The 18,959-nt window shown below is 36.4% G+C and overlaps 1 protein-coding gene across 1 annotated transcript in view; it reads right to left on the reverse strand.

Annotated features, from left to right (window-relative positions):
- The window catches only part of BRCA2 (BRCA2 DNA repair associated), a 408,071-nt gene that overhangs the window by 258,116 nt on the left and 130,996 nt on the right, over positions 1–18,959 (reverse strand). The window contains exon 10 of the mRNA XM_053708460.1: positions 3,915–9,014. Within this exon, the coding sequence (XP_053564435.1) occupies positions 3,915–9,014 (5,100 nt within the window). The remainder of the gene's footprint in view (positions 1–3,914; positions 9,015–18,959) is intronic.

Genomic DNA, 18,959 nt, shown 5'->3' on the forward strand with positions numbered 1-18,959 from the left:
AAGGATATTATTTATATGACATTATGCATGTGACAATATTGCTGCCTTTAAATAAAAAAAAAAGGTAAACAATACTGACAAAGCTAGTATGAATACAGCGGTATAGTTGCCTTGGTAACACTGTCTAAACATTTTCAGCATTGATATTATGGATGGATACTTGTTTTTTGTTTAGTTAATTATCATTGTTTGCGCAATGAATTGACAGCAAACAGCCATTAACACTCCAGCAAATTAGAGTGTATGTTTAGCAATGATCGAGTGTGTGTAACATATGTGACAGTTTGTGTATGCTGTATTGCACAGACAGTATGTTGTATGATGAATTTATCACCACTGAGCTGCATTTATCGAGAGACCATTGCGCATAAATTGGTCAGTTCCCCAGCGGATGGCATAGAAGTCAATCAGCATTTGAACTGCTGAGATACTACAGTTCCTGAAGTTCACATTACTGTGCCTTGTACTCAAAGCATGTGTGACAAGCAGCAGCATGCAACACAAACTACTGGGAAAAGGAAACTCTGCTAATTGGCCAAGAACACGAGTGCGCTACAGTGCAGGGCTTTGACAAACCTGGGTCCTAACACCCCAAAGCTTCTACCTTTAATGCCTCTAACAATACAGGGGATTCAATCTTCAAAGCAACGCCTATTATCTAAAGAGAAAATACACCACAATCAACCACACAAAACACACACTACATACACAAATATCTTATACAACAGGATTTTATTTTAAATTGTTTTAATTGTTGGGTGGTGTAGATAGTACAACTCTGTGATAAACATATTGGTCCAATTACATTTGTGTGCCAGTACAAGTAGATTGTCATAAGGGACAAGTAGACTGGGCTACCACTTTAGTCCCGTGGACAAGTAGATTTTTTTTTAAATTTCCACACCCCTGTACTGTGTGACGCAGTTCCAATGACCATATGGAGCAAGGGGTTAACAACTACAGAACCCAAGGAAACTGAAAAAATAAAAGTATATAAAAGATTATTTCTAATTGTACTGTTGCACTGATTTTTGCTGTACGTTGACATGGAGTCTTGTGGGGTCAGACAATAATTTGAAGTTTGGTATAACGTTACAACGCTTTAGCGTCAAACATTAAGTGGTGTTCACCACTTCATCCTCTAACTGAAAGGTCAAGTTTTGCTTGGATAAAAAAATTACCAAGCCCTAGCTTTATCAACTGGTGCTATAGTACGATGTATTGGTAGATTAGTGTTGTATTTTGGCTGGAGCTATATAAAATGCAACCTTAGGGTAGTGTCACTGTGTTGGAGAGGGTTTTGCTGATAGAGCCGGTGCATGTTGGTGCGGTGGCATTAAGTACATTGTTTTGGTGTAGTCAATAGCCCAGTGTTTAGGAGGCAGTGTTTTCTTACAGGTTTGGTATATGGCAACACTTTGTAGCAGCAGTAAGGAAATGATTTAGTGCTGTGCCACTGATAGATTATAGTGGTGTTCTGCTCAGAGAGTAGTGTAACTGGTTTAGTGTTAGTTCTAGATTTACTTTGATTTATTCAACATTATCAGCATTACCATCAAATATGTTTTAAGTGAAGCCCTAGCATGGCGTTTATGATAGCAGAAACATAAAACCTACATCACATGGCCGTTAGCCTCATTAGAATGAAAGCAGTAACCCTTTGCAGTAAATGGATATCGCTTCAAAAGCTGAAAGGTTGGAATGTTGACTTTACATTTTGTTTTTAACATCCCAGGAGCGTGGCATCTAACATTGGATGATTTTAAATGTAACTGTAAAAAAAATCCATGTCTGGATTTAAAAAAAATGATGTCTCTGGCTCTCCAATACCCTGTCTTTTTCCTCAATCATTGTCATCGCATGTCAGATGCATTCTGCCAAAAGGATTAAGTGGTATAAGTTACATGTTATAAAGCTTTTAAACGTGTTATATATATTGGAGTGGGAAGTAGAATGCAAATATAACTAGTACAATCACAAGCTTTCTGGACTGGGGAGCACAAAAATGCAGTGCAATCTGTAATGCAGTCTTTAGTATGTACAATACTTATATTTGTTTTAAAAAATGAAGTTTATCTTCAATATAATCAACAAGAATGTCACATATGAACCAACACATGCATGAATGTGTACTTGAAAATGACTTCTTTGGTCTATATAATCTCCTGAGATATAAAGACTATTATAAAATCAAAGAGTATAACAGGGATTATAAGTAGAGACTAATGCTCTTTGTAAAAATGCATTAACAATCTTATGTGTGTGCTTTGGGTGGGGAAAACAAATAGCTGGCTGCTATGAATGAACCTCACAGTAGGCGGAAGAACCCTTTCTAGGTAATTCCTTAAAATAAAATGAGTGTGCAAAAGAGTGCTGGAAGGAATTTAGCGCCAGTTAGTGTGCCCACCACAAATATATATATATGATCACAAACGAAAATATCTGAACAAACACCTCACAATGATACTAGTGATGGTCTTAAGAATGACAACTCCAATGGCTGTGATAAAGATATGGTGATAATTCTAAACTGCAAGTAAGACAACAGTAATAATCATCCAAAGTTGCAAGATATGATGTAAAGTCCTTAGCAGTTCAAGGGTTTCAAATTGGTTGATATCCACTAAAGTATGTATATACTACTTACAGGACACCCCCCCAATCATATGAGGTAAGTGTGGAACACGATCAGGATGATGCTCAATGGATATTGTAGATACTGGAGGATTCCGTATAGGTGCCAGGCTCCGCCCATATTGTACTCGAACTGCAAAACACCCAACTCCAATACAGCAATCGTCTCCAAGTGAAAGGAAATATTGGCATGCAAATGATCTCCCCAGTAGGTTGTTCGATATCTGTTAAAAGTGGAAGTACAGACTCTTGATTTCATTGGTTGCAGATTCTAGTGACTTATTTATAGCTGTTCCTATTGGTGCTCAGCATGGATGACACCTCTGTGCTCCTGTGAGAGACAAGCATGTGGCAGAAGTTATTTGTATACAGCTGGGAAACTGCTAAAATTGTAAAAAGAACACAAGCTGCACCATAATAAATGATGTGCAGTCTCAGAAAAAATCCCTTGTCAGGAGCACAGAGGTATCTTCCATGCAAAGGACCAATAGGAACAGCTATAAATAAGTCACTAGAATCTGCAACCAATGAAATAAAGAGTCTGTACTTCCACTTTTAACAGATATCGAACAACCTACTGGGGAGATCATTTGCATGCCAATATTTCCTTTCACTTGGAGACGATTGCTGTATTGGAGTTGGGTGTTTTGCAGCTTGAGTACAATAGGGGCGGAGCCTGGCACCTATACGGAATCCTCCAGTATTTACAATATCCACTGAGCATCATCCTGATCGTGTTCCACACTTACCTCATATGATTGGGGGGGTGTCCTGTAAGTAGTATATACATACTTTAGTGGATATCAACCAATTTGAAACCCTTGAACTGTTAAGGACTTTACATCATATCTTGCAACTTTGGATGATTATTACTGTTGTCTTACTTGCAATTTAGAATTATCACCATATCTTTATCACAGCCATTGGAGTTGTCATTCTTAAGACCATTACTAGTATCATTGTGAGGTGTTTATTTGTTCAGATATTTTCGTTTGTGATCATATATATATATATATATATATATATATATATATATATATACACACATATATATATATATATATATATATATATATATATATATATATACACACATACACATACATACATATATACACACACACTTTATGTCACTGTTCATATGCCTAATGAGAACTCGGATGTCCAAATCAGGCATATGGTTATTTTAGCCAAGTAAAGCAATTCTCATCTTGCATCAAATTACATTTTTATTATTTGCCTATACCATAAAAAATACAAATAAAACAAATTCTACTTACCACGAGATGTTCCATCTTCTGATCTTAATCTTTTACCAATTCTAATGTTTGCCGTTTTGTTTGAATATGACTCGGCTTCTGCTAAAAACAACCCAGCATCTGTCAAATCATCATCATCCATGAAAGCTTTTGCACTTTCTGCAGCTTCTATTTCAAAATAGTTCTTTGGGGTGTGAGATGTATAATGTAACTTTGCTTTTGATGTATTGGGTATTCCAGACATTTCTTTAAGCGCTGGTGTAGAGTCTCTTCCACAGACATAAAGTGGACTGTGGCATATGGGGTGTAGATTTACAGGTTTCTTTAACTCCTTTATCAAACTACTTTCTTTATTATATTGCTTGCAGGTGGAGGTCTTATGCAAAGCTGATGCTTGCTCAAGTGTCATTGGTCTTGAATTGAACTCACTATTTTCAAACAATAATTGTTTTCTAGAAAGCACATCATCTTCTTTGAAGTTCTCCATAGAATCAAATTCGTGTAGCAATCCCTTTACTTTCTGGAGGGCAGTTTCAGACACTGAAACTTGCTTTCCGCCAGCAGTACTAAAACCCAAAGTATTCATATTATTGGTTTTATTAATGGGATGTTCACTGTTTGATAATTTTGTATCTTTCTTAAATTCTAACTTCCCTTCTACGGATATTTTTGTTTCCCTCTCTTTCACAGTTATTTTGCTATCAAACTGATCTTGTTTTTCTGGAGGTTGAAAGTGAATATTATCTATTTCAGAAAACATCTTTTTGGCTTTTTTCAAAGACTCATCTGACAACTGTACGGCTTTGCCATTTGCCGTGCTAAAACCCACTGTCTTGGGAATGGAAACATTTTGCTGAGGCAAAATATCATATTTAACAAGATTAGCTACAGAATCATTTTGAAGAAGGGATAGCGTGTTTGATGCATCTTCAGAATCTCTTTTAGTGTAACTCACTCTATTAGGTTTTACAATTGTTTTATTTGCTGGTGCCTCCTTTTCACTTGCACTGGCAAAACTAAATGATGAGGATTTAAGGGAACTACACAGCGGCAAAGATTTTGAGCTAATGCTGTCCTCATTTTCATGTTCGGGATAATTTGGCAGAATTTTAGATGGCTTTGTTTGTGCTTTACATGCAGTATCTACTGTATCTTCGTTGTTAATTTCAGAAAACATTTGCCTTGCTTTTTGTAGAGATTCATGAGAAATAGCTACATTTTTTCCACTTGCTGTACTGAATGTAAGTGAAGACACGCTCGCTACACTTTTATTTACACCTAAATTCTCCCTGGCCAATTCATTTAAGCTCTTTTTCCTTCTTCCTTCAGAACTTATGATGGTAACTTCAGAAGTTTCAGTACAATCTTCACTAGTTGGCCTTGTTTGTGCTTTACATGCAGTATCTAGTGTATCTTCGTTGCCTATTTCAGAAAACATTTGCCTTGCTTTTTGCAGAGATTCATGAGAAATAGCTACATTTTTTCCACTTGCTGTACTGAATGTAAGTGAAGGCACACTCATTACACATTTATTTACAGCTAAAGTCTCTCTAGCCAATTTATTTAAGCTGTTTTTCGTTCCTCCTTCAGAACTTATAATGGTATCTTCAGAAGTTTCAGTACAATCTTCACTAGTTGGCATTGTTTGTGCTTTACATGCAGTATCTACTGTATCTTCGTTGCTGATTTCAGAAAACATCTGCCTTGCTTTTTGTAGAGATTCATGAGAAATAGTCAAATTTTTTCCACTTGCTGTACTGAATGTAAGTGAAGACACGCTCGCTACACATTTTACACCTAAAGTCTCTCTGGCCAATTTATTTAAGTTCTCTTTCTTTCTTCCTTCAGAATTTATGTTATCTTCAGACGTTTCAGTACAATTTTCACCAGTCAGCCTAGGCTGTGCTTTACATGTAGTATCTAGTGTATCTTCGTTGCCTATTTTAGAAAATATCTGCCTTGCTTTTTGCAGAGATTCATGAGAAATAGCTACATTTTTTCCACTTGCTGTACTGAATGTAAGTAGTGGTGTACTCTCTACACATTTATTTACACCTAAAGTCTCTCTGGTGTCCATTTTACTTAAGATGTTTTTTGTCCTTCCTTCAGAACTCACCAGGGTATCTGCATGAGTTTCAGTAAAACTTTCACTAGTTGGCTGTGTTGTACACGCTGTATCTAACACATCTGCGTTGCTGATTTCAGAAAATATCTGCCTTGCTTTTCGCAGAGATTCATGAGAAATAGCTACATTTTTTCCACTTGCTGTATTGAATATAAGTGGCGGTGTACTCGCTACACATTTATTTACACCTAAAGTCTCTCTGGTGTCCATTTTATTTAAGCTCCTTTTATTTCTTCTTTCCAAACTCAGTACAGTATCTGCACAAGTTTCAACACGGATTTCATTGGTGACATTTTCCTTTGCATTTCCTTTACTTTTATTTTGTCTGTGAGCTGGTTCTTCATCAGTAAACCGGTTTCGTACCCTAGCTAAAGAATCCTCGGAAACTGTAACCTTTTTACCCCTTGCTGTGGAGAAACTGAAATCTTTAAAAGTAATATCACTTTCAATGGCTTTTTGATGCCAATCAGATATTTGAATTTGTTTTTGCTCCAAGTTGCTTTTAGGGGTGCTGCAACTGATTGCTCTTGACTGATCAGCATGTGCGTGATTGTTAATATTTTTTATATTATAACTTTCTGTAGCATTTTCAAGACAGTCATCTGCAAACATTTTCCTTACTTTTTCTAAAGAGGACTCAGAAAATGTAATATTTTTTCCACTAGCGGTCTGGAAACCTTTTGCCGGCATCATTCTAGGGTTATTTTGATGGTTCAGTTCTTCCTTATCAGTTTCTAAATGTTCCGTAAGTGATGTCAGTTTTTCGTAAGTAGCAAATTTTTCCGAAGTCATGTTAGATGATGGATTGCCTGTTAACAAGCTACACACATCTGACAAACCTACATCACTAGCAATTTCAGAACTATTTATATGTAATGTTTCCTTGTGACTTTTCCCCCCAACATTATAGTCCAAATGAGCATTTTTGTCTTGAAATTGGGCATTTTTATAATGTAATGAATCACGCTCTGTTACATTTCTTTTAGTACTTTCTAACTTATCGTTTTTCACATCTTTAGAAGTGAATGCTAAAGACAACTGTGTTTTTTTGCAGTTTACAGAATATTTATTCAACTCACTACTGTCATCTAAATCGTTAAATAATTTGACGGCTTTAGTGAACACTTCCTTAGTAATATTAACCATTTTACCACTTGCAAAACTAAATCCCTCAAACCCTTTATCATCAATCAATGACTTAGCTACAGAGTCTGTAAAATCAGATTTTACAAGGTTACATGTGCTGGATTCAGCATTGCCATAATGTTTATCTTCAGCCTTTTCTGAACCATTCAGAGTTATTTTACTCAAATCTATTTCATGGTCTTCTGTTTTTTCTTCTCCAACAGCAAAGCTATCATTGAAGTCAACATCTTTCCATACATCTGAATTATTAAGGTTCTGCGATTCCTCATAAAATACTGGTTTGTGTTGTCTGCTGTCACTATTTGCTGCTCCAGCACTAGCTTTTATGAACTGTGTAAAGTCAAGTTGGCTTCCTGCATTTTCTATAATCGCAGAAAGTTCACTGATTTCAGCTATTTGACTTTCAGTCAATACTTCATTTAAATGAGACAGTATTTTTGTAGAGCAGCCCTGAATTTTCGGTTCCTTCACTGTTGCAGCAGCAGAATTTGAGGTTAATAATGTATGGTTTGATATCTGATTGGTTTGATGACTCTTATTTATTTGGGTGTCGTTAAGTTTGTTTATATTCAAGTTATTTACATTTGAATTTTCCTTAACTTTTGCCTTTAACCCCTTGTTTTCACTTTCAGAATTATCCGTTTGTGCCCTATGTTTGTTCATAATATTATCTAAACAAGCATTTGATAATGTGTTAGGGAACTCATCAAATTGATCTACTTTGCATTTTTTAGCATCCCCTAAAACTTGGCTATTTACATCTTCGATATCTTTAAACAAAAATCTACCTTTAGCAAGTTTACTTGCAGAGACGTTTATTTGCTTATTGGATGCTGTTTTGAAACCCTTTAAATTGCTTTCTGGTGTAGAATCATCTAAGCTTGTCAACAAATTTAATTTGCTCTCCATTTTATTTTCATTATCAAACTTCTGAGCTTCTAGTTCTTTAAATAGATTTTGTCCTTTTTTGAGATTATCTTCTGAAACGTGAATGTTTTTATTTGATGCGGTTTTAAAACCAGCAAATGTCCTATTCATTTTTTCTGGGTGTGCTATAGGAGAATTGCTAGTGTTCATTTTTCTAATAACATCTGCACACTCTGTATTATTTTGGGCTAGAGAGAGAGAGTTGTGTGACTGTGGCTCACTAAGTCCATCAATGTTAGTGACTTGTTCAGAACATCTAGTATCAGACAAAATAGCTTCAAGATGCTCGGGTGGTTCTGTTTGAGCTTTTAAATTGACAATGTTTAGGTTATATAAGCATGTTTCATTTAGTTTATCGCTTGAATTTTCACTCATTGTCTTCTTTTCAATCCTTTCTATCAATAATGCGTTGTTTGGCAAGAGATTGTTTTGTAAATGCAGATCGTCTGATGAAGATGGTAAAGACTCTAACTTTTCGCGTTTTCTATCAGCGAAATTAGGCTGAACATCTTTGCTTGAGGAAACACACATATTGAAACTTGCAACACCTTGTTTTGTTTGTATGGGAGATGAATGGTAATACTGAGCACTGCTAATCTGAACAATATATCTGTCCTGCTCTGCACACTGCTTTATGTGCTGCTCACAAACAGACTCAACCTTCTGTCGTTTCTTAGCTACAAGAGCAGCTGTAGCATAGACCTTTCTTTTTATACTTGATAAGATTTTACCACCATTATCTTCCTCCATTGGCTTCACTTCTGAATGCTGAGAGGATTCAGATCTAGATAATTCCTCATTCTCCTTGCTTAGAAGGAATCCGTCCATTTTACTGAAACACAGCTGATCACTCTCTTCCTTTCCCTTGGGTTCTGCATTTGGCTCGCTCTGTGCACAATTTTCGGTGTGAGAATCCAGTGTTTCTAAGGAAGGAAAACAGTCATGACTATTACAATGAAACAAATAAAATGTAAACCCTTTGCAACCATAATGCCCCGTCATAAATGGATTATAGTAGTAACGTAAAACTAGAATCTGAATACACTGATAAAAACTGGAGCCTTGAAGGAACATTGTAATTTTTTTCTGTGTTATCTTTAAAAACAGAATATGTATTCTATTTTTTTTGTTTAAACACATGATCTGATTAAACCAAAACTTTCTCATCCACCAAGGAAGTTCATAGGTTTGTATTCAATGGTAGAATGTTTTTTTTTTTTTTTTTTTTTTAAAGTAATGACCCTTTAAGAAAATACAAAGCTCAGAAAGTAGCACTAGGGATCAGATAGGGGCAATATAAACCTTATAAACTATATTAAAATGTTCAAATAGATGATGTTTTGATTGCAAAGTAAATGATTTCATAAGGAAACTGGGCATGGCTTTCAGTATCCTCCTGACATTTTTCTAACAGCACATAGAAAGATAGCTGTGCTGAGACCATGCTATATTTCTTCTTGGAACATTCAACAAAAATGGTTCGTAAAAGGATAAACCTCTTAATATATGAATGATTTATTTGAGAACATGAAATAACTATGTTGTAAGCTTTTTGCATGTCGAGTTGCGCTCATATTACAAGTTGAAAGTTAACAGTTTTCCCTCGCTCGCTAACCTGACGAGCGCAAAAAGTCGAACTTAGAACTTATTCCCCCATAGAAGTCAATGAAGCAAAAAAAGTGGGAAAAACTTTACACCCTACTTGTGCGCAAACACAATGGTATATTCTCATGTGTGCTAACCCGACATGAAAATATTTTCACATTCCAATGTTCTTCACATAGAATATACTTATATTTATTCATAAATACATATATATATATATATATATATATATATATATATATATATCAGCAATTTAAAATATGGGGAGGCAAAAAGTGAGTTTAAAATCCTCCACTAAATCCAAAATGTAGAGAAAATAACTCATTGTGTAAACCATTTACAAATCTAGAAAAGTCAGAAGACTTGCTTTTACCACAGAAACTCTCTGATTACACTGTTTCCAATGCAGCAAAGGGAAGTCTGCCTTAAAAAGCAGGCTAGAAGTAAAAAAGTGAGTCATTGTGAACCTCATTTGCATATCTCACCCAGAATCCTTTGCTGCATTGTAAACAGTGTAATCAGAGAGTTTCTGTGGTAAAAGCAAGTCTTCTGACTTGGAAACAGTGTAATCAGAGAGTTTCTGTGGTAAAAGCAAGTCTTCTAACTTGTCTAGATTTGTAAATGGTTTACACAATTAGTTATTTTCTCTACATTTTGGATTTAGTGGAGGATTTTAAACTCACTTTTCACCTCCCCATATTTTAAATTGCTGTTGTATTTCCCCCAGAAAACAACTTTACCAAGCAGTGATTCAACCTACTCCCAGCTGATGAGTGGCAATAACCACGAAACAGCTGTTCTGGGATTGGTCTGAATCACTGTACTACCCCTAGCTAAGCTTAGAAGCTGTGTAATGCGGGGATGCTATAGCGTAAAGGGAAGTCTGCCTTAAAAAGCAGGCTAGAAGTGAGACATTATGAACCTCAATTGCATATATCACCCAGAATCCTTTGCTGCATTGGAAACAGTGTAATCAGAGAGTTTCTGTGGTAAAATCAAGTCTTCTGACTTGTCTAGATTTGTAAATGGTTTACACAATGAGTTACTGTCTCTACATTTTATATATATATATATATATATATATATATATATATTATTTTTTTATTTTTTTTTTGGAATATACACACACATGATTATATGTAGGTATAGATATATACGGTTATATATTGTATATATGTGCAGAACATTGGAATGTGAAATATTTACAGTACAGTAAATACACAGTATAACTTTATTAAATATGAATATTGCACAAATATGCTTTTACATGTTTACTCATCTACTTAAAGGGACACTAAATCCAATTTTAAGCAACTTTCTAATTTACTCTTACTATCATATTTTCTTCGTTCTCTTGCTATCTTTATTTAAAAAGCAGGAGGTGTGATGCATAGGAGCCGGCCCATTTTTGGTTGAGAACCTGGAATATGCTTGCTTATTGGTGGGTAAATGAAAGCCTCTAATACACAAGCGCTATCCATGGTGCTGAACCTAAAATGGGCTGGCTGCTAAGATTTACATTACTGCTTTTAAAATAAAGATGGCAAGAGAACGAAGAAAAAAATGATAATAGGAGTACATTAGAAAGTTGCTTAACATGTCATGCTTTATCTGAACAAGAAAAAAATTGAGTTCAGTGTCCCTTTAACTGGAAAGAATTCCAATGCATATATGTCTATATGTGTGTACATATGTGTTTATATGTGTATATATGTCTGTAAAACATAATTTATGTAAGAACTTACCTGATAAATTAATTTCTTTCATATTAGCAAGAGTCCATGAGCTAGTGACGTATGGGATATACATTCCTACCAGGAGGGGCAAAGTTTCCCAAACCTCAAAATGCCTATAAATACACCCCTCACCACACCCACAAATCAGTTTAACGAATAGCCAAGAAGTGGGGTGATAAGAAAAAAGTGCGAAGCATAAATATAAGGAATTGGAATAATTGTGCTTTATACAAAAAAATCATAACCACCACAAAAAAGGGTGGGCCTCATGGACTCTTGCTAATATGAAAGAAATGAATTTATCAGGTAAGTTCTTACATAAATTATGTTTTCTTTCATGTAATTAGCAAGAGTCCATGAGCTAGTGACGTATGGGATAATGACTACCCAAGATGTGGATCTTCCACGCAAGAGTCACTAGAGAGGGAGGGATAAAATAAAGACAGCCAATTCCGCTGAAAAAAATCCACACCCAAAAATAAAGTTTAAATCTTATAAAGAAAAAAACTGAAAAGATAAGCAGAAGATTCAAACTGAAACAGCTGCCTGAAGTACTTTTCTACCAAAGACAGCTTCAGAAGAAGAAAACACATCAAAATGGTAGAATTTAGTAAAAGTATGCAAAGAAGACCAAGTTGCTGCTTTGCAAATCTGATCAACCGAAGCTTCATTCCTAAACGCCCAGGCAGTAGAAACTGACCTAGTAGAATGAGCTGTAATCCTTTGAGGCGGAGTTTTACCCGACTCAACATAAGCATGATGAATTAAAGATTTCAACCAAGATGCCAAAGAAATGGCAGAGGCCTTCTGACCTTTCCTAGAACCGGAAAAGATAACAAATAGACTAGAAGTCTTTCGAAAATTCTTAGTAGCTTCAACATAATATTTCAAAGCTCTAACTACATCCAAAGAATGCAATGATTTCTCCTTAGAATTCTTAGGATTAGGACATAATGAAGGAACCACAATTTCTCTACTAATGTTGTTAGAATTCACAACCTTAGGTAAAAATTTTAAAGAAGTTCGCAACACCGCCTTATCCTGGTGAAAAATCAGAAAAGGAGACTCACAAGAAAGAGCAGATAATTCAGAAACTCTTCTGGCAGAAGAGATTGCCAAAAGGAACAAAACTTTCCAAGAAAGTATTTTAATGTCCAATGAATGCATAGGTTCAAACGGAGGAGCTTGAAGAGCCCCCAGAACCAAATTCAAACTCCAAGGAGGAGAAATTGACTTAATGACAGGTTTTATACGAACCAAAGCTTGTACAAAACAATGAATATCAGGAAGATTAGCAATCTTTCTGTGAAAAAGAAAAGAAAGAGCAGAGATTTGTCCTTTCCAGGAACTTGCAGACAAACCTTTATCCAAACCATCCTGAAGAAACTGCAAAATTCTCGGAAGTCTAAAAGAATGCCAGGAAAAATGATGAGAAAGACACCAAGAAATGTAAGTCTTCCAGACTCTATAATATATCTCCCTAGATACAGATTTACGAGCCTGTAACATAGTAGTAATCACAGAGTCAGAGAAACCTCTTTGACTAAGAATCAAGCGTTCAATCTCCATACCTTTAAATTTAAGGATTTGAGATCCTGATGGAAAAAAGGACCTTGCGACAGAAGGTCTGGTCTTAACGGAAGAGTCCTCGGTTGGCAAGAGGCCATCCGGACAAGATCCGCATACCAAAACCTGTGAGGCCATGCTGGAGCTACCAGCAGAACAAACAAGCATTCCTTCAGAATCTCTGAAATTACTCTTGGAAGAAGAACTAGAGGCGGAAAGATATAGGCAGGATGATACTTCCAAGGAAGTGACAATGCATCCACTGCTTCCGCTTGAGGATCCCTGGATCTGGACAGATACCTGGGAAGTTTCTTGTTTAGATGAGAGGCCATCAGATCTATTTCTGGAAGTCCCCACATTTGAACAATCTGAAGAAATACCTCTGGGTGAAGAGACCATTCGCCCGGATGTAACGTTTGGCGACTGAGATAATCCGCTTCCCAATTGTCTATACCTGGGATATGAACCGCAGAAACTAGACAGGAGCTGGATTCCGCCCAAACCAGAATTCGAGATACTTCTTTCAAAGCCAGAGGACTGTGAGTCCCTCCTTGATGATTGATGTATGCCACAGTTGTGACATTGTCTGTCTGAAAACAAATGAACGATTCTCTCTTTAGAAGAGGCCAAGACTGAAGAGCTCTGAAAATTGCACGGAGCTCCAAAATATTGATCGGTAATCTCACCTCCTGAGATTCCCAAACCCCTTGTGCTGTCAGAGACCCCCACACAGCTCCCCAACCTGCAAGACTTGCATCTGTTGAAATTACAGTCCAGGTCGGAAGAACAAAAGAAGCCCCCTGAACTAAACGATGGTGATCTGTCCACCACGTCAGAGAGTGTCGTACAATCGGTTTTAAAGATATTAATTGAGATATCTTTGTGTAATCCCTGCACCACTGGTTCAGCATACAGAGCTGAAGAGGTCGCATGTGAAAACGAGCAAAGGGGATCGCGTCCGATGCAGCAGTCATAAGACCTAGAATTTCCATGCATAAGGCTACCGAAGGGAATGATTGAGACTGAAGGTTTCGACAAGCTAATATCAATTTTAGACGTCTCTTGTCTGTCAAAGATAGAGTCATGGACACTGAATCTATCTGGAAACCTAAAAAGGTTACCCTTGTCTGAGGAATCAATGAACTTTTTGGTAAATTGATCCTCCAACCATGATCTTGAAGAAACAACACAAGCCGATTCGTATGAGATTCTGCTAAATGTGAAGACTGAGCAAGTACCAAGATATAGTCCAAATAAGGAAATACCACAATACCCTGTTCTCTGATTACAGACAGAAGGGCACGAGAACCTTTGTAAAAATTCTTGGAGCTGTTGCTAGGCCAAACGGTAGAGCTACAAACTGGTAATGCTTGTCTAGGAAAGAGAACCTCAGAAACTGATAGTGATCTGGATGAATCGGAATATGCAGATATGCATCCTGTAAATCTATTGTAGACATATAATGCCCTTGCTGAACAAAAGGCAGGATAGTCCTTACAGTTACCATTTTGAATGTTGGTATCCTTACATAACGATTCAATATTTTTAGATCCAGAACTGGCCTGAAGGAATTCTCCTTCTTTGGTACAATGAAGAGATTTGAATAAAACCCCAGCCCCTGTTCCAGAACTGGAACTGGCATAATTACTCCAGCCAACTCTAGATCTGAAACACATTTCAGAAATGCTTGAGCCTTCGCTGGGTTTACTGGGACACAGGAAAGAAAAAATCTCTTTGCAGGAGGCCTTATCTTGAAGCCAATTCTGTACCCTTCTGAAACAAACAATGTTCTGAATCCAAAGATTGTGAACAGAATTGATCCAAATTTCTTTGAAAAAACGTAATCTGCCCCCTACCAGCTGAGCTGGAATGAGGGCCGCACCTTCATGTGGACTTAGGAGCTGGCTTTGATTTTCTAAAAGGCTTGGATTTATTCCAGACTGGAGATGGTTTCCAAACTGATACCGCTCCTGAGGATGAAGGATCAGACTTTTGTTCCTTGTTGTGACGAAAGGAACGAAAACGATTATTAGACCTAAATTTACCTTTAGATTTTTTATCCTGTGGTAAAAAAGTTCCTTTCCCTCCAGTAACAGATGAGATAATAGAATCCAACTGATAACCAAATAATTTATTACCCTGGAAAGAAAGAGAAAGCAGAGTAGACTTAGAAGACATATCCGCATTCCAAGTTTTAAGCCATAAAGCTCTTCTAGCTAAAATAGCTAGAGACATATACCTGACATCAACTCTAATGATATCAAAGATGGCATCACAAATAAAATTATTAGCATGTTGAAGAAGAATAATAATGCTATGAGAATTATGATCTGTTACTTGTTGTGCTAAAGCTTCTAACCAAAAAGTTGAAGCTGCAGCAACATCCGCTAAAGATATAGCAGGTCTAAGAAGATTACCTGAACGCAAGTAAGCTTTTCTTAGAAAGGATTAAATTTTCCTATCTAAAGGATCCTTAAAGGAAGTACCATCTTCCGTAGGAATAGTAGTACGCTTAGCAAGAGTAGAGACAGCCCCATCAACCTTAGGGATTTTGTCCCAAAATTCTAATCTGTCAGATGGCACAGGATATAATTGCTTAAAACGTTTGGGTAATTCATTTACTCCTTCTAAATTATTCCATTCCCTGGAAATTACTTCAGAAATAGCACCAGGGACAGGAAAAACTTCTGGAATAACCACAGGAGATTTAAAAACCTTATCTAAACGTTTAGATTTAGTATCAAGAGGACCAGAATCCTCAATTTCTAATGCAATTAGGACTTCTTTAAGTAAAGATGAATAAATTCCATTTTAAATAAATATGAAGATTTATCAGCATCAACCTCTGAGACAGAATCCTCTGAACCAGAAGAACCATTATCAGAATCAGAATGATGATGTTCATTTAAAAATTCATCTGAAAAATGAGAAGTTTTAAAAGACTTTTTACGTTTACTAGAAGGAGGAATAACAGACATAGCCTTCTTAATGGATTTAGAAACAAAATCTCTTATGTTATCAGGAACACTCTGAGTATTAGATGTTGACGGAACAGCAACAGGTAATGTAACAGTACTAAAGGAAATATTATCTGCATTAACAAGTTTGTCATGACAATCAGTACAAACAACAGCTGGAGGAACAGATACCATAAGTTTACAGCAGATACACTTAGCTTTGGTAGCTCCAGCACCAGGCAGCGATTTTCCAGAAGTATCTTCTGACTCAGTTTCAACGTGGGACATCTTGCAATATGTAATAGAAAAAACAAGATATAAAGCAAAATTGATCAAATTCCTTAAATGACAGTTTCAGGAATGGGAAAAAATGCCAGTGAACAAGCTTCTAGCAACCAGAAGCAATAAATAATGAGACTTAAATAATGTGGAGACAATAGTGACGCCCATATTTTTTATTTTTTTTAGCGCCAAAGAAGACGCCCACATTATTTGGTGCCTAAATGCTTTTGGCGCCAAAAATGACGCCACATCCGGAACGCCAACACTTTTGGTGCAAAAGAACGTCAAAAATGACGCAACTTCCGGCGACACGTATGACGCCGGAAACAGAAAAAAAAATTTTGCACCAAAAAAGTCAGCGCCAAGAATGACACAATAAAATGTAGAATTTTCAGCCCCCGCGAGCCTAACAGCCCACAGGGAAAAAGTCAAATTTTAAGGTAAGAAAAAATTGATTTATTCATATGCATTATCCCAAATATGAAACTGACTGTCTGAAATAAGGAAAGTTGAACATCCTGAGTCAAGGCAAATAAATGTTTGAATACATATATTTAGAACTTTATAAAAAAGTGCCCAACCATAGTTTAGAGTGTCACAGAAAATAAGACTTACTTACCCCAGGACACTCATCTACATGTTGTAGAAAGCCAAACCAGTACTGAAACGAAAATCAGTAGAGGTAATGGTGTATATATATAAGAGTATCTGAAAAGGGAGGTAAGAGATGAATCTCTACGACCGATAACAGAGAACCTATGAAATAGACCCCATAGAAGGAGATCATTGAATTCAAATAGGCAATACTCTCCTCACATCCCTCTGACATTCACTGCACGCTGAGAGGAAAACCGGTCTCCAACCTGCTGCGGAGCGCATATCAACGTAGAATCTAGCACAAACTTACTTCACCACCTCCATAGGAGGCAAAGTTTGTAAAACTGATTTGTGGGTGTGGTGAGGGGAGTATTTATAGGCATTTTGAGGTTTGGGAAACTTTGCCCCTCCTGGTAGGAATGTATATCCCATACGTCACTAGCTCATGGACTCTTGCTAATTACATGAAAGAAATACATATATAGACATATAAATAAATATATATGTACACATAAACACACACACACATATATATATATATATATATATATATATATATACATATACACACACACATACATACACACACACAGCTGAGACCTCATATCTTTGAGCCCTTATAACTTATGTGCAATTTTTTAAAATATTTTTTATTAAATGGTGTTATGAGTGCAACTGTACTTTGTAATGTATTTTTGATGTGTTTTGTGAGACTTTATGGTTTTGTGAAACAGCTAACCAGAGCTACAAGGTCGCGCTAACCTGAAGAGCATTAACTTCACTTGTGCTAAAGTGATTGCATTTACTTTCAACTTGTAATATGTGCACACACAAAAAAAAAAAACACGTGCAAACACCCGTTTTAAACCCCTTTTCGCTCACGCGTAACTGTTAGGGCTCCACACGTAATCTAACCCTTAGTCTTTCTGGGAACTTCATGCTAAAATTTTTGCTCATCGTTTCTGTCAACACAGAGGTACTAACAATATAACATTATTAGGGTAGATACATGTAAACAGGGCACAAAACATACCAGGGACCATTGCACCTGCTATAAAGGGACAGTAAGTAAACCCTAAGATTGTCATACAAAATGTAGTAAAATAACTATGCTTTTGCTAATAATTGTGCCCCCCACCTTTTCCTGTAATTCAGATTAGAATCTACAAAATAATGAAGCATTTGCTGATATAATGACAGTGGCTAGCCTTATCTAATGGAGTAACAAGTTCTGATTAGATCCTCTGTATAAGGGAAGTCCTGGGTGGTTTGACTGTTGAAAAAAAAATGCAGCCAAAAATATACACAACATATGATTTTGGCAAGACTGCAGAGAAATAGTAATTACAAGCTGTTTACTGTGCCTTTAAAAGGGACATCAAACGCAAAAAAAATAGTAATTCATGATTCAGAGCATACAATTTAAAAAAAAAAATTACTTTTATTAAATTTGTTTTGTTCTCATGTTATTCTTTGTTGAAAAGATATGTAGATAGGTAGTGTACACATGCCTGGAGCACAACATGGCAAAAAAGTGTGCTGCCACCTAGTGCACTTGCTTAAGTATAACATTCTTGCGAACTGCTGCCATGTAGTCCTGCAGACACGTGCACACGCCTGAGCTTAACGTCCTGCTTTTCAACAAAGGATACCAAGAAAACAAAAATACTTTTTTTTATAATAGAAGTAAATTGCAAAGTTTTTTTAAAGTTGTATGGTCTTTCTAAATCATGAAATAAATGTTTGGGGTTTTATGTGCCTTTAAGCCCTGGCATTAGAGCTGGGGAGATATGAGAAGTACACAAGTAGCATGCACAAGTACAGGTGTCATTGCCACGCAACTGCTGACAAAGGAACAGATGGCCCCTAGACCCGCAAAGAATAAGGGGGATGAGTCACCACATTAGATGGTCAATAAGGATCTAAATTCTCTGCAGCAAGTTTGTTACATTCATTTTTATAGCATTTTCTTATTGTGTGCTCATATATAACTGTGATTAATCCCAGAAGAGAGGTTAAACACATAGTTAAAAGGGACATGATACCCTTTTTATTTTTAAGATTCAGATTGTTTTTAAAAAAATGTCCAATTTCCTTTTGTTATTAGAAAACCTAGGTAGGTAGA

This window comes from Bombina bombina, chromosome 3 (genome assembly GCF_027579735.1).
Source record: "Bombina bombina isolate aBomBom1 chromosome 3, aBomBom1.pri, whole genome shotgun sequence".
NCBI lineage: Eukaryota > Metazoa > Chordata > Amphibia > Anura > Bombinatoridae > Bombina > Bombina bombina.